General features: G+C 40.8%; 1 protein-coding gene across 3 annotated transcripts in view; it reads right to left on the reverse strand.

Annotated features, from left to right (window-relative positions):
* HMGN3 (high mobility group nucleosomal binding domain 3) overlaps window positions 1-14,408 on the reverse strand; it is a 29,698-nt gene extending 15,290 nt beyond the window's left edge. The window contains exon 1 of one of the 3 annotated variants that reach the window (XM_073336513.2): window positions 14,180-14,408. In XM_073336513.2, the coding sequence (XP_073192614.1) occupies window positions 14,180-14,194 (15 nt within the window). In that variant the 5' untranslated portion in view covers window positions 14,195-14,408. The remainder of the gene's footprint in view (window positions 1-14,179) is intronic. The other 2 variants (XM_073336514.2, XM_073336512.1) reach the window with 2 other exon arrangements.
* Window positions 14,409-16,334: the final 1,926 nt, after the last annotated feature.

The raw sequence follows: 16,334 nt of genomic DNA on the forward strand, positions 1-16,334 counted from the left end.
CCTACCAGTACATGGATTACTCGTTAATGTATTTTTTCTAGAGTTTTATCTAGTCACATTTTAAAATTTTCCATGCAATAAGAATTTTCTCCAGACATCATTCTGGCACAGCATTTTAGGTGCAGTCTCTGAGTTCACCATCATTTCCCTGCTCCCTGATTCGGTGCCTGTTACTCCTCCCACTCCCAATCCACTTTCCCCTCCACCAAAAACCAAACAAAACACGCTTTGCAACAAAACTCAGCCATCAGCAAAAGGACATACCATTCCATATGCCTACTTCAGAATTACTGCTGTCCAGGTTTTTTCTTCCCTTTGAATATATACGTCTCAAACAGTTTTCCCCTACATCAGGGGTTCTCAAACGGGGGTCAGGAACCCTCAAGGGGTCATGAGGTTATTACATGGGGGGGGGGGGTTTGCGAGTTGTCAGCCTCTACCCCAAACCCCACTTTGCCTCCAGCATTTATAATGGTGTTAAATATATAAAAAAGTGTTGTTAATTTATAAGGGGGGCTGCACTCAGAAGCTTGCGATGTGGAAGGGGTCATCAGTACAAAAGTCTGAGAACCACTGCCCTACATGTATTACCTTGAGGTTTTCTCAAGCTAAAACTCAGACCAAGTTCATTGCTAGTGTCACTAAATTTAAGTCAGTGGAGGTATATGGATGGTGAGCCAAACTCACCCTAGTGTTTCTACTTCTTTAGGTCCCTTTAATTATTTCTGTCTTCACAATAGCTCTGAAATTTACAAAGTGATACTAAATTAATTAAGTGCCTTGCATGGTGACAGGTTTCAGTGGTAGCCATGTTAGTCTGTATCAGCAAAAAAAAAAAAAAAAAAAACAACCAACCAACCAACGAGTCCTTGTGGCACCTTAGAGACTAACAAATTTATTTGGGCATAAGCTTTCGTGGGCTAGAACCCACTTCATCAGATGGATGAAGTAAAAGATACAGAAGCAGGTTTGCATGAAGTGGAAATCCATCAACTTCATGAAAATACTTGTGCAGATACAGACAGACATCATCTTCCTTTCCAAATGCAAACCTGCTCCTGTACCTTTTACTTCATGCATCTGATGAAGTGGGTTCTAGCCCACGAAAGTTTATGCCCAAATAAATTTGTGAGTCTCTAAGGTGCCATAAGGACTCCTCGTTTTGGGGTTTTTTTAAATTAATTAAGGTGCTGTTTACTTCCCATTTCAGATTTTTAATAAAGACATTCAATCCCATGTTATTTAAATACCAACCAACTCCTCTGACACTCTTCTCAACTCCTCTGCCCCACCCTGCCCCAGTACAATACCTTATTGATCATTAAAAGGTTTTTTTGTGCTGCTTTGACCAATTTTTAGCAGATGCAACAGTGTTCATAGCTGAGCCAATCTGAATTAACTGTGCAAGTAAAACAGATACTGCATCAAATGCTTTACTAAAAGCCAGATACATATCTATTGCATTTCTTTTATCCACAAAGGACGCAATCCTGAAAAATGTTTAACATGGCAGTAACTTCATGCACATGAACAATTCCACTGAATTCACATTTGAAGCACATGAAGTTACTCATGTGCTTAAATATTTGCAGAATCAGAGCCTAATCTTTTAAATCTCACCCAAAAACAAGAAAAAAAAAATCAGGTTTTAAGGCATGTCCTTTTTAATTAAACTTTTATCCAGCGTATTCCATTAAACTTTACTTACAGATTAGAAACATCTCAACATTAATTCTTATGAGATAGCATGGAGAGAGAGCTCCACAGTTTCCACACCTTCTTGGCCTTTTCAAAAAGAGTATTTACAAACCTGCTAAAACTGCATAATATAGTAACTCCCTCTATCTCCTAGGCAATTATCCTTTCCCAGTTACCTAATCAATTAGAAGCTACAGAGTTATCTGCATTAAGCACATACATTCTTCACTGTAAAAGGAAATGCTTCTGAAATATTTATTCTTTAAACTATATAACATTTTGATTTTCTGAAATTACAGATAATAAAATACAATGCAAGACTTAGATATTTTTAGAATTTAAATCCCTTCATCATTTCTATTAGAAGAGGAATATATCAATTTCTAATCCTTTATGGGGATAATGTCAACATCATGATGCAATGAAAGGGAAGAGTATACTTAAAGTTCTAATATGAAAAAGATAAAAAATCCTCCAATCATCCACCAAAGAAAGTCCTTTGGTTGTGTGCGTGCGTGTGTGTGCATAAACACAAACAAGAAAGAAAGAGGGGACGTATATCAAGATGACAATGAAATTTTCATCAAGTCAGAAAACAAGAAAAGTCTAATTCTTTATTAAACCTAATAGATTAATGTTTGTAACGTGTAAATCCAACATCCTTCATACTCTTTCAGAACATTAACTGTATTTCTTCCTCTTTTTATTAAAAAAAAAAATACCTCTGGTATAAATTATATTTCCATAAATCAAAAAATGAAAAGTGTGTGATTATTTTCCATTTAAATGTTTTTCCCATATATGTATTTAAATCTGCTTTTATTGTGTATGTATGTTCTGTAATTCCCGCTTGAAAAGATCTAGATGTTTGGCCAGCATAACTTAAGCCACATGGGCATTTAATGGGGCATTTCACAAACTCTGAATTACAACTAATGCTGTTCACCTGACTGCGCTATACAATTCTGAGTGGAACAACCAACCTATGTTTTTATCATTATAGGAATATATAGGTAAGTGTTCAAAACTTCTCATTTTAATCACTTAAAAATACAATAGTTTCTTTATTCAGTAGAATGAAGGATTAAAACAGGGACCGGCAACCTTTGGCACATGGCCCGCCAGGGTAAGCCTCATGGTGGGCCAGGCTGGTTTGTTTACTTGCTGCATCTGCAGGTTCGGTCGATCACGGCTCCCACTGGCCACGATTCACCACTCCAGGCCAATGGGTGCTGCGGGAAGCAGCGGCCAACACATCCCTCGGCCCACACCACTTCCCACAGCCCCCATTGGCCTGGAGCAGCGAATTGCACCCAGTGGCAGCTGCAATCGGCCAAACGTGCAGATGTGGCAGGTAAACAAGCCGGCCCGGTCCTCCAGGGAGCTTACCCTAGTGAGCCGCATGCCAAAGGTTACCGATCCCTGAATTGAAAGCAGTTCTGTTTAAGCCTACATAAACTTGTTGCTCAGGTTTTCATTATCTTCTAGAACCAATATTTTCAGGTTCGGTGTATAAAATTAGAAACCAATTCCATATTTAGTTATCTAAAAACATAGCCTGATTTTCAGGGATACAGATCAGTTATGGGAGATGTCAGACATGCTGAGCACCTACAATAGATAACTCACTTAGACTAATAATTTTAGGACCCCACATTTCAAAATGTGAGCCAGGATGTTAGTAAATTCTTTTCTTATTATTTGTTCCTTTGTTTTACTATTATTGTACAATTAAACAGCAACGTCAAAACAGCATGGTAGAACTGTAGTGGAAGCTAAAGACTGTTCAATATTATTCCTTTAAGTCAAATTGTTCAAAATTGGGCTCTGGTTCTGAAAATTGAACCATGAAGGAGGACCTTGGCAGATCCATTTCCAGCAATTAAACCTGAGGCTCCTAAATCCATATTTAAAGTACTTAAATCCATATTTAAACTATTTGGGGGGAGGGATAGCTCAGTGGTTTGAGCATTGGCCTGCTAAACCCAGGGTTGTGAGTTCAATCCTTGAGGGGGCCATTTAGGGATCTGGGGCAAAAATTGGGGATTGGTCCTGCTTTGAGCAGGGGGTTGGAACTAGATGACCTCCTGAGGTCCCTTCCAACCCTGATATTCTATGAAATAGAATTAGCCTGATTTTCAGAGCGACCATTGCACCTACTAAGGTAAAGGAGCTTCTCTGAAATCAGGACAGATCTATTTTCAGAATCTAAATATAGATTTAGGCGCTATTTTGACAACATTACCTCTGGTTTTGAAAATAATTTACTCCAGCAAATATCTAACAGTAGCTTTCAGGGGTGAAAAGACAGAAAAAAAGATGAGTGCAAAACCCACAGAATATGCAGTTGTGACTAAAAAGCAAATAAGTAATATTAAAGAATGTTCTTCTGTGAGAAAAAGTTTTATATTTTTGTAACTCTTACAGCTACTCAGTGCTGTGGCACACCAAACCTTTACTGTACCAGTATTCCACCAGACTGCCATGACTCTGAAGCAAGCACTGAAAGGACTTCAGGTACTAGGCCCTAAAAGTGCTAGCCCTGGGGTCCTCCCACTAATGACTCGGACACGTGGCTAAGCGAAAGGGTACTTTACTAGGGTTGGCAGAAATGGGAAGATTGCAAAACACCGTATGAACAGTGGCTTAAACAGTTGCAATTTAAGGTAAAACAATAGTGGTTCCTATTTGGGCCCTTTCAGGGATCAGGGGACACTCCAAAGAGAATTAGGGTTCCTCAGGCCTCGTGCCTGGGGTTCCCACTCCAATCCAGTCTATGCTACAAGGAAATAGGAGCTTGCAGCTTTCCAGGCCAGGATCAGTTAGTTGTCTCTCTCCTTGGGGCCACTCTACACTGGTTCCCTGCCCAGTCTCTGCTGCTTCCTCACAGACTGTGCCCAGACCTGAACCTGATTGTGACGTCGGTGAGTCACAGCCTTTTCACACAGTTCCCTCACTGCTGCTGCAGCCAGCTCTGCATAAGGCTCCCCAAAAGTTTCTCCTGCATTTATCTTCCCTGCTGCTCCCAATTTGCCATGGGGCTACCACTTCCCCTCAAAACAAGGTTACTTCCAGGACTAGGGTGATCCACAGAGTTTCCAGCCCCTCCTGACCAGGGGAAGGGGATGTACGTGCAGGTCCACCCTGGAAGATTGTAGGTCAGTGGGAAATGGGCTGATGGGAATGGTAGTTTCTCGCTTAGAAGATTCATCATGCTACCCGCTTCCCTTTGAAAAAGGCACATGACACATCCTCACATCCAGCATGAATCTACACAGAGCCCTTGTGCCAGTGGGGTCTCTGCACTCTTAGGTTACCCCTTAGCTCTGGGGGGTGTTCTGTTCTCTCATAAAGACCTCCCAGAACACGGGACTCCATTTCCTGTTTTGGCCCTTCTATTTCTGTTATAGGTTCACCCTTATTCTGTAGGATAGGCTTCTTGGAGGGGTGACAGCCAGGAATTCTGTCCCCTCTGATAGGGCCACACCTGGATATGCTGTACAGTGTACCAGATCACACACCTTTTAGAATAACCATGACTCAAAAGTCTCTCCCTTGGTGACTGTTCAACGATCACAAGCTCTTGTCTGTCCATCTCTAACTTTCCTGTCCCCAAAATGCGTTCTAACAGTTTGACTGATAATTAGTATTTGAAACACTTATTTTAAAAATTATATTTGTGACTAAGAGTACAACATATCCTTAAGAGGCTATTTGTCCAAGTAATACATCCTCTGTATCCCCAACCCTAGCTTCTTGTGTTGTCAACTGAAGTTGGCTGTTGGGAGGGGCAGAGAGGAGAGGCATTGATGTGTGAAGACTTAAGAGCCAAATGTTACCTTACAATGTGACCTTCCATTTATTTGGTTCTATTTACCCTTGTTACAAACTGCATTTAAACATGTTACCTGCTACTTTAGGTTCTAACATGGTTTAAAGAACTAGTATGGAGGGGCCAAAGCCATCTAAGAATTAATATCAAGTTCATATCTTGGAAAGCAGATTTTAAAAATGATTCTAACAAGGTTCTGGCTTGTCCACACTAGCCTTTAAAGTTTTTTAGAACCCATTTGAGTGTGAACCAACTTTAAAAAGGCTCTCAAAAGACCCTGTCCATTCGAGACGAGAGAGAGAGAGAGAGAGAGAGAGAGATTTCCTCACAGCATCTTCAAACTCTGCTCAAGTAGGTCTAGACTATACAATGGTACAAATGCTGTCAGCCATCTGAATCCCATCTATATTAGCACTCCCTTTACTGCCATCACCAGTGATAGGATAACACTGGGAGACTGACTAGGAAGAGAGGGGAGAGGGAAGAAGGAAAGAGTCTAGACCAGACATAGCTGAATAGTCCCCTGATAAGTTTTGATGCAACCTATTCTATCATACCTTTCACCCAGAAGGATCTCAAAGTGCTTTCAAAATATTACAGATTTTAAACTACACAGGTATCAGTCCCGGTTCTGTTCAATATCTTCATTAGTGGTTTAGACAATGGCATAGAGAGTTTATGGACAATACCAAGATGAGAGGGGTTGCAAGTGCTTTGGAGGATAGGATTAAAATTCAAAATGATCTAGATAAACTGGAGAAATAGTCTGAGGTAAACAGGATGAAACTGAATAAGGACAAGTGCAAAGAACTCCACTTAGGAAGAAACAATCAGTTGCACACATACAAAATGGGAAATGACTGCCTAGGAAGGAGTACTGCAGAAAGGGATCTGGGGGTCATAGTGGATCACAAGCTAAATATGAGTCAACAGTATAAAACTGTTGTGGGGGGGGGAAAGCAAACATCATTCTGGGATGTTTTAGCAGGAGTGTTGTAAACAAGACACAAGAAGTAATTCTTCTATTTTATTCCATGTTGATCAGGCTTCAACTGGAGTGTTATGTCCAGTTCTGAGCACTACATTTCAGGAAAGATGTGGACAAATTGGAGAAAGTCTAAAGGAGAGTAACAAAAATAATTAAAGGTCTAGAAAACATGACCTATGAGGAGAGACTGAAAAAACTGGATTTGTTTAGTCTGGAGAACAGAAGACTGAAACGGGACATGATAACAGTTTTCAAGTACAGAAAAAGGTTGTTACAAGGAGGAGGGAGAAAAATTGTTCTCCTTAACCTCTGAGGATAGAACAAGAAGCAATGGGTTTTAATTGCAGCAAGGGTATTTTAGGTTGGACATTAGGAAAAACTTTCTAACTGTCAGGGCGGTTAAGCACTGCAATACGTTGTCCAGAGAGGTTCTGGAATCTCTGTCATTGGAGGATTTTAAGGGCAGGTTAGACCAAGACCCGTCAGGGATGGTCTAGATAATACTTAGTCCTGCCTTGAGTTCATAGGACTGACTTAGCAGACCTCTCGAAGTCCCTTCCAGTCCTATAGTTCTATGATCTTCTACTGTTATGACCACAGAAATGCATCAACTGTTTAAGAAGCACAGAACATTACAATACTGTTTCTAACAGGAAATGAATTCAAGTCATAGGATGATTTATAAGACTGAATACAATTAATCAAGATACACATTAGCCAGAACACAGAGATTAAATACCCCTACTTCGGGGAAAGTGCCATGGATCTTTATATAGGACGTAGGCTTTTATCTCATTTAGAAGAGGCACCTGAAACATAATGTGCCCTCTTTCATTATGCTAGGGCACTTCTTCAGTACTGACTTAATCTGAGTGTCACCCACTGAATCAACACTATGTCCTGCTGCACTTGGGTAGTAGCTTTAGGGAATACTGAAGTAAAAAGCCCACTTAGTCTGCAGAAGAAAGGATCACAACTTGGGGTATATGTCTAGCACTTGAAAAATCCTCTCTAACCATAAGCATGTGGATGAGCCACCCTTCTTTAGTACCTTAGAAGGCATGCTGAATTAAAGATGACAAAAATTTTACTGAAGCTATATAATCCTACAAAATGCGATTTCTAAGAGAGATCATAACCTGGTTTGCCTTCACCCTCCACAAATGATACTATGACAATTTCCAGTAAAATGTAATGTTAAACTACTTTGCTACAACAGTATTAACATAGACCTCAGACTCCGACAACCCTATGCAAAACTATTGCTTTTGGTACAACTGATACATTTCAATGGAGAAATTAGAACTCAGTAATTTATTAATCAAAGCAAACTTTTAATTGTGTAGCATTTGTTAGCTACATCTTTTGGCATATCTATTTCACTTACACACAGTAGACTAATTTTGTGAAGCTCATCAACAAAACTGATATCCCACAGTCTGAAATGACATTTTTCAATTGATTTGCTGCTCTGCTTTCAAATCCATTTTTATCTCCATTGAGAAGAGGCAGGTCTTTTTCTAAAATCCCTTTATATAAACAAATTATCTGCACCTGTTAATTTTTATACTGGGAGATAATCACTTGTGATACCTGATGAACTGTAGCTAACAATACAATTTGCTTTATACTTTAATACATGGAACAATGTTGTGAATGGTCTTACACTGATAATTCACCTGTTGTTCAGGCCAAAATTCAACTGGAGTTAGTGGATGGGTGACATGGGCTAAAGCAGGGGTTCTCAAACTGGGGGTCATGAGGTTATTACATGGGGGCCGCGAACTGCAGCCTCCACCCGAAACCCTACTTTACCTCCAGCGTTTACAACAGTGTTAAATATACAAATATTTTTAAAAGTGCTTTAATTTATAAGGAGGGGGCTACACTCGGAAGCTTGCTGTGTGAACCACTGGGGAACAATGAGTTAATAAACTGAATACATGTTTTAATAAATGATTGCTACAAATTGTTAGTGTGAACAGGCTGATTATAAACATGGCTTATAGCATAGGTATTAGAAATAGGAGAGCTAGGGGTGATGCCACAAGCCCTGGCTTGAAGTGGTTTCCATCACATGCAGGGTTTACAGTTTGGTAAACTTTGGCTTTCAGCACCCCCACTATACAAATTGTTTCAGTACTTTTGGCTTATGGCCACCTCTAGCACCTTATATTGGTGTGTTTACAGCCACCTATAAACGTGTAATATTCCCATGACTGTAAAACACTTATAACATCATTAACCCTTCATAAAATATTTACAATTGCACTTTCAACATAAAGCAAGTAACTTCAATCTGTTTTTATCTGGACATCTGAACACAAAATTTCTTGTAACTATATATATAGAAGAAGCATCACTCAACCAGTTTCTTTGACACTCAACACTTCTACATTGCACTATTCCTAAATGTAATAAACTTTAATTTTTGGCGTAAATAAAAAAAAGTATTATTTTCTTGTCCAGCTTTGAAGAGTCGAAACAAGTTCTGTTCAAGTGTAACTTGCAATGAGGGGGAGCTCTATGGCCTGAATCTGTGAAGGGACTGAAAAAAGAAAAGGAGTACTTGTGGCACCTTAGAGACTAACACATTTATTAGAGCATAAGCTTTCGTGAGCTACAGCTCACTTCATCGGATGCTTCAGCTGTAGCTCACAAAAGCTTATGCTCTAATAAATTTGTTAGTCTCTAAGGTGCCACAAGTTCTCCTTTTCTTTTTACGGATACAGACTAACACGGCTGCTACTCTGAAACCTGAAGGGACTGAGGCACTGAGAGAACCACAGAAAAATCCATGAGGAAACGAGTTCTGTATTTAGTGCAGGGCTTGGATGATGTGCAGTGAATAAGGTCTGGGGCCACACATTTAATGAGGAGGAGTAAACAAAATATTTAATAGATACCCATTCAGCTAGCACTGTGCATCTTGTGAGCTAGATGAGGTCCTGTAGAAAGAGTAATATGTAATCATATTATTAAACAGAATATCATAATTCATAAGGCCAAATTAAGGCATTTCATAACTTCTAAATACTTTATGTTGCAACCTTCATACTCCTTTAGCATAGTTTAAAAAAAAAAAGTGTACACAGATTTTTTTTAAAGTGAGTTTTTAGAATTCTATAGTACCCTACCACAGATATTAACCCAAAATCCCTTGTTATCTCTGCTAAGCATACACCACAATCTGCCATCAACCCTACCGCAAGACTTGGGATTTGGGATTGCAATAAGTGTGCAAATGACCTACTCATGTGACTAATTAAAGATGTATCCACTAAGTCATTTTTCTTGCTTTGAAACAGTACTATAGTGGTCAACAGCGTTGTTAAAAAGATTTAAAAAAAAAAAATCAAGCTGCAATTAGTCCTCACATTTGGTTCAACCCCAAGGCAGAAAAATGTTTTGAGAACAGGTTCAAACAGTATTGTCTTATGGTTAGACAGAAGGAACAAAGAGGATCACTCTGGAATGTAATCCCAACTAAATCACAGGCTCCCTGTCTGACCTTGGACAAGATACCTGACCTCTTTATATTTCTCAATCATCATGCACAAATACTCAGGCCCACAAATACTGCAATTTGATGGTGATCTTGTTAAAACCATTTTAAAAAAAATTCTTTGGCAACCAGACTTTTCATGCTATTGTGAGTTTGTCATAGGACAGATTTTGGTTCCTCATTTTTCTATGGCTGATGCAAAGATATTTTTAACGTACCTGTTTCATAGCTATAAAAGAATGTACTCCTTCCAAACCAGCTTATATTGTATTTTTGAAAGATAAGTTCAACTGGGGCTGAAGAACAAAAACAAAAAAGGACAAACTCCAAAAAAAGTTTCCTGCTAACAGTATCACACATATGTTCTAGTTTATCCCATGCATACACACTAGTCTCTTTGTGAAAGGTTGTACTGTACAGAGTTGGGGAAACTAAATTAAAAAGATTTCAGAGTAACAGCCGTGTTAGTCTGTATTCGCAAAAAGAAAAGGGGTACTTGTGGCACCTTAGAGACTAACCAATTTATTTGAGCATAAGCTTTCGTGAGCTACAGCTCACTTCATCGGATGCATACTGTGGAAAAGTAAATTAAAAAATAATTTCCAACCTTTGTTTGATAATGAAGCAATTCAGATGCTGACTTAGAGTCATCATAGAATATCAGGGTTGGAAGAAACCTCAGGAGATCATCTAGTCCAACCCCCTGCACAAAGCAGGACCAATCCCCAGTTTTTGGCCCAGATCCCTAAATGGCCCCCTCAAGGAGTGAACTCACAACCCTGGGTTTAGTAGGCCAATGCTCAAACCACTGAGCTATCTGTCCCCCAGGGATAGCTTCTTCAGTTACACATAGAAGAAACAGTTAAGGGACAAAAGGAAGAAGGAGCATGACTGGTCAATCTGGTTAGATAAATAAAGCATGCATAAAGACAGGTATGAATCTGTTTTTACTTCTGCATTTCCCACTCGCCCTTTCTGCAAATTTATTAGTTGGACACATAGCCCCATAAACATGCAAACTGAAGTATTGGTGATCTGTAATTTTTTTTTTTTTAGTAGAGACCGTTATAATTTCCCAACTAAACAAGTATTAAATCACATTTTTCTGTGTTAATATTTGTTTTAACTAGGAAACCCACTTCAGTAACAGATGTACAAGTAGGATTTCTCTACACAGAGAAATGTACTGGCAACGCTACAGTGAAATCATTTTTCTGCAAGAGCTATGCCAGTATAATTTCCCCATATGGACACTCTATTCCAGAATAAAAGTGACTTTATTCCAGAATAATGATGAAGTAATTATTCCACCGTAGCTATGCCAGTCAATTTCCCCATGTGGACAAGCCTATAGTCTCTACTTCCTATGAGTTTCTGGGCTTTCCAAGAACCAGAATTAATAAACACACTTAGCTTTAAGACTAAGTCACACAAAGACTCACAAAGCTAAATACATTAACTTTACTTAATAAGCTTCTCTTTAAGTACTTCAGTTGTGGATGTAATTTTAAAAGACTAATTATGACAGAAAACAAAAGAAAAAAAACCCAAGTTCTCCTTTTACAGACTTACTTCTCAAAGGCTAAGGGCTTATCTATGCTTACAGCGCTGCAGTTGCGCCGCTGTAGTGCTTATTGAAGACACAACCTATGCCAATGCGTGAGTTTCTCCCATTGGCATAGGTACTCCACCTCCACAAGAGAAGCCCTCCTGTCAACTTAGCGCTGTCTACATTGTGAGTTCAGTCGGTATAACTGCGTCGCTCGGGGTGACATAGTTATACCAACCTAAGGTTTTAGTGTAGACCAGAGCTAACTGATATAACACACAACAACAAAAATCTAAGCCCACTGTTTAGCCACAATGTGCTCCTCAATCATGGGGGAAGAGACCGCATTTAATTTCCCAGTCCACCAAGATATTTTTGAAGTATTGAAAACTACATGCAGGGCAAGAATGTAAAAATGTGAGGGAAGCATGAGAGAGCTCTGCAAGGTTCCTAATGGACTGTGTAGGCCTAGCTTCAAAGGGCTTCCTCAAAGCACAGCCTAACCATCAGTCTTCACTTATGAAAGGCATAGCTGTGGAAGAAAAGGAGCATTTTAGGCCTGGACAAGAATGCAATGACAGAGTATGATGAAGAAAATGATACAGTATCTTTTAAATGTAAGCCAAGTATTATGTACAGAGCTATTAGTCCCTCAATTTCATGAGAAATATATCAACTCAAGTTAAAAAAAAATTAAAAATGGAAATATTTCAGTGGAGCACTGAATATTTTTTCTGTACCCATAATGCAGCAAGGAATCAGTACAGGACAAAAATGGAACTCATAAGTGTGTGGAAATTAACATCTAACGATTACCCTATTAAAACAGTTTTCAGATTCAACCATGATCTGCATTATGGGGAGGTCATAGGCAGACAGACATTCTGGACATCTCCATTACAGTAAAATTGCCTCTCCTCAGTTGACCTAGTTTAATATTAAAAGACTGCTGAGTTTTTTGTTGTGGTCATTGGTTTGTCTGTTGGTTTTATTTAAACCACGGAATATTAGTGTCAAGTCTCCAATTACACTCCATTAGTAATTGCAGTAAAAAGAAAGTGCTCCAGGCCAGGATTTTCAAGGGGGCCAAAGGATGTTAGCTACCCCAACTCCAATCCAGGTAACTTCCATAGGCCCCTTAGAAAAGCCAGCCCTAGTGAAATGTCTGTTAACAGTTGTAACAAATGAGCATTTTCAAAATACTACAGATGTTCCCTGAAGCTCAGGCACTGAGTTTGTGAAAGATGCAACCAGTAATAAATAATTTGCAAGCTTGTAATCCTTTACATTCCTTACTTCCTGAATTAAGAGAAAGAAATGAATTCTCATACAGAATCAGACTAGCGGTTCATCTACTCCTGTGTCCTGCCTCCAAAAGTGGCCAATATCAGATGACTGAAAGGAGGTGCAAGAAGCCCCATAACACACAATTATGGAAGTTAACATTATGAATAGTATTTCAGACAGTGGGCAGACAGAAAGTACGTAATAGCGTAAGATCAGTGAAGCACATATTGCACTTTTGCCTGGACTGGTTTCCAGCATGGGGGTCACTGGGGCGGGTGGGCAAGTGAAGCATCATTTCCCCACCTTCCCCCTCAAAAATACCAGATCGTCCACCATGAAGGGAAGGACGACAGTGTGTGAGAAGGAAAAGTAAAGTACAGCACAGCCAGGGAGGCAAATGAGGGACGCAAGTAAATCCCAGCTGTAGCAGCCCTCAGAGGAAGGAAGGAAGGAAACACTGAGGCACAAGGGAGGAGGGGAAGTGACTGGGAGGAGGGAGGCAAATACACTCGTTCAGTATAAGTCTCAAAGCCACACAAGAAGGCAGAGGCTCCGCAGAAGCAGCTCCCGCTCCCTCCATCCCCACCCTCTTGCCCGTCTCTGGGGTGTGTAGCGCTCTGCTGTGTTGCACAGAGGAGTCTCCCACGGTGCTGTTTTTAAACTCTCTGCTGTTGTTGATACCATGTGTAAGCAGATCCCCCCTGTGCTGCACGGGGCCCTGTCTGTGCAGACTCCTGTCCTGATTGACACCAGAGTTGGTACATACGGGTCTGTCACAGGAGGCAAGGAGAAGGGTGTAGTTTGTTTTAAACATGGCTTTTCTCTCCCTTCCGCCTTTTACCTTGGAGCCATCACCGGGGCACCATACAAAGCAGAACGCAGAATCAGCCCAGGGCAGAATCAGCCAGGACATGGGGGATTTTTCCCAGAGATTGATGAGCTACGGCTTGGAGTTTGCAAGCAGGAAACTCCTCCGGGGGAGGTAAAAGGCGAAGCTGCAGCTGCTGCATTTTTTTCCGGTGGCGGGGCGGGGGAGGGGGGGAGAGATCGGAGTTGTGACAGCGAGTTCGCATTCGAGAGGCGGGGGTGACAACTGCAGCCCTCACTACAAGGTTAGAGGAAGTAAGGAGTAAATCAACAAATCAGCAACCGGAGGGAAGGGTGGAAGATCTTTGCAACAGGCAGTACAAATACCCAGACTCAATCAGCGCAGTCCAAAAAAATCGCCCCAGGCTTGCAGGCAACCGGAGGCTGAGATTATTAACTGCAAACGGGCGTCAAAAGGAATGCACCACAACACAATCAACACAGGCGCGTTACCTTTCTCTTCGGCATAATGTCCCTGCCCCGGGCTGCAAAAGTAAAGCAACGAGCAGGCTTCTGCACAAGCGCAGATCCCTCCTCCTAACGCCGCGGCGGTGGCCAGGCAATCTCGAACCCGCTCCGCTGCGCACGCTCCACGCTCACTGCCCCTGCGCCGCTGACACCCGAGAGCCCCCTGCCCACAGGCGCCCACCGCGGCTACCGAGAGGCGACAATGGGGCAGCTCTTCTTTCTGATTGGCTCCCCAATTCTGAAGCCCCCGCCCTCCTCTGAAGGGAATAGACTAATCAGGGGACGTCCGTGTGGTTCAGATGCAGGGCACGCTGGGGTGAGGTAGCCTGCGCTGACGGGGTAGTAGCAGGCCCCCAAATAGCCAAACAGAAGTGGGGAGGCTGGGGGGCACATGGGGAGCCGTCTGGAGCTATGTCCAACATTTAATAAGATTTTTAAACATTTCACAACAAACAGCATAGTTATACCTGTATCTGGCAAGTTATCTTCTGAGTAACAAATGCCACCCATCAGACAACAGGGACCCCCCACAAAAAAAGCATCTTTGGATTTGCCAAACACCTACATAAATGTACACAAAATGGTTCTCCCCTCTTCTATCCCAATTGTTCCCCTTCTTTGACGGTCTTTAAATCTTCCCCCTTGCTATCTTTTCCCCTTGAGTGCTGCTCTCTCCCACTTCCCTCAGCCTCTCCCTTCTTTTTTCCTCCTTCCCATGCCCCTAATATCCACCCAGAATTTGCCCCTCATATCCACTGTCCTTTCTATTCCGTACTTTTTGCTTTGTACATCCATCTGTTGGTCAGTCTCCAGCCCTTCACACCATAGACCAATTGTCCATTCTCTCCCATAAATTCTCCACTTGCCCCACCTGTCTGTCCTCTCATTAATTTAACAATGTATAACCTCTCTTGTCAATTCCCAGTTTGTCCTCTTCTTCCAAATTGCTTCAATTCTTGCCTTCTTTATTCATCAGTTGGTTCTCAGGCTTTCCCTCGGCCCTTTGCACAATTCTTACTCCCCACAAATTTATTCCATTTTGTCTTTTACTCCAATCTATTTAATTCTCAGCTACCAGAGGAGGGTAAATCTGGGAGGGCAATAGGAGCAGGGGATAAGCAAAGGGGGATTCAATTAGGGTTAAGGAGGTGTCAAGTATCAGAGGGGTAGCCGTGTTAGTCTGGATCTGTAAAAGCGGCAAAGAGGCCTGTGGCATCTTATAGACTAACAGTACGTAACACTGTACTAAAGATGCAAGCCCAGGGTGGATAAAAAATAAATGATTTCTTTTAAAATAAAAAAAATTGGATTTTTTTGATAAAATGCTTTTTAAGGAAAAAACTATCTAAATATAGTTTTAAGATACATTATAAGATAGATACAATATAGCTCAAAGATATCTCATCATGGAATAGGGATTATAAATTCTAATTCTGTAACATGAGACAATATAGCAATGGAGTGTTTAAGAAAAGTTTTGTAAATGAGTTCCAATGGGTCATGGATTAGGGACCCAATCTTATGGGGTTCCAGGGGCTTCTGTATGGATTATTTAGGTTAAACTTTCTATCTACCCAATGGGACTCAGTGCTCAGTCTAGAAGACACCAGCAGAGATGCTTAGTTTTGCAGTTCTCAAACTGTGGATTTGTGTCTCCAGAGATAACATGCTTGTTAACAGCAAAAATGGTTTTAAATAAATAAATAAATAAATAATATATAGAGGTGAGAAATAACAGACCTCAATCCTATTATCCCTCTGCAAATTTGTGTACAAAGAGTCAATCCCTTACCTCTCTCTGAAAGTGCAGTTTCAAAAAGTTTAATAAACAGAAGATTGTTGGGGGAAGAATAGATCTGGACAAGGAGAAACCTGGAGATAAATGTGAGAAGGGAGGAACAGGCAGTAGAAACAAAAGTGAAAGTTTCAGAGTAACAGCCATGTTAGTCTGTATTCGCAAAAAGAAAAGAAGTACTTGTGGCACCTTAGAGACTAACTCACGAAAGCTTATGCTCAGATAAATTGGTTAGTCTCTAAGGTGCCACAAGTACTCCTTTTCTTTTTGTAAAAGTGAAAGTGTTTGAGCAGCATATTCCAGAAGTCTTGAGGTCTTTCTGAGTGTAGCCTTCATTGATTTGAG

This window comes from Lepidochelys kempii, chromosome 3 (genome assembly GCF_965140285.1).
Source record: "Lepidochelys kempii isolate rLepKem1 chromosome 3, rLepKem1.hap1, whole genome shotgun sequence".
NCBI lineage: Eukaryota > Metazoa > Chordata > Testudines > Cheloniidae > Lepidochelys > Lepidochelys kempii.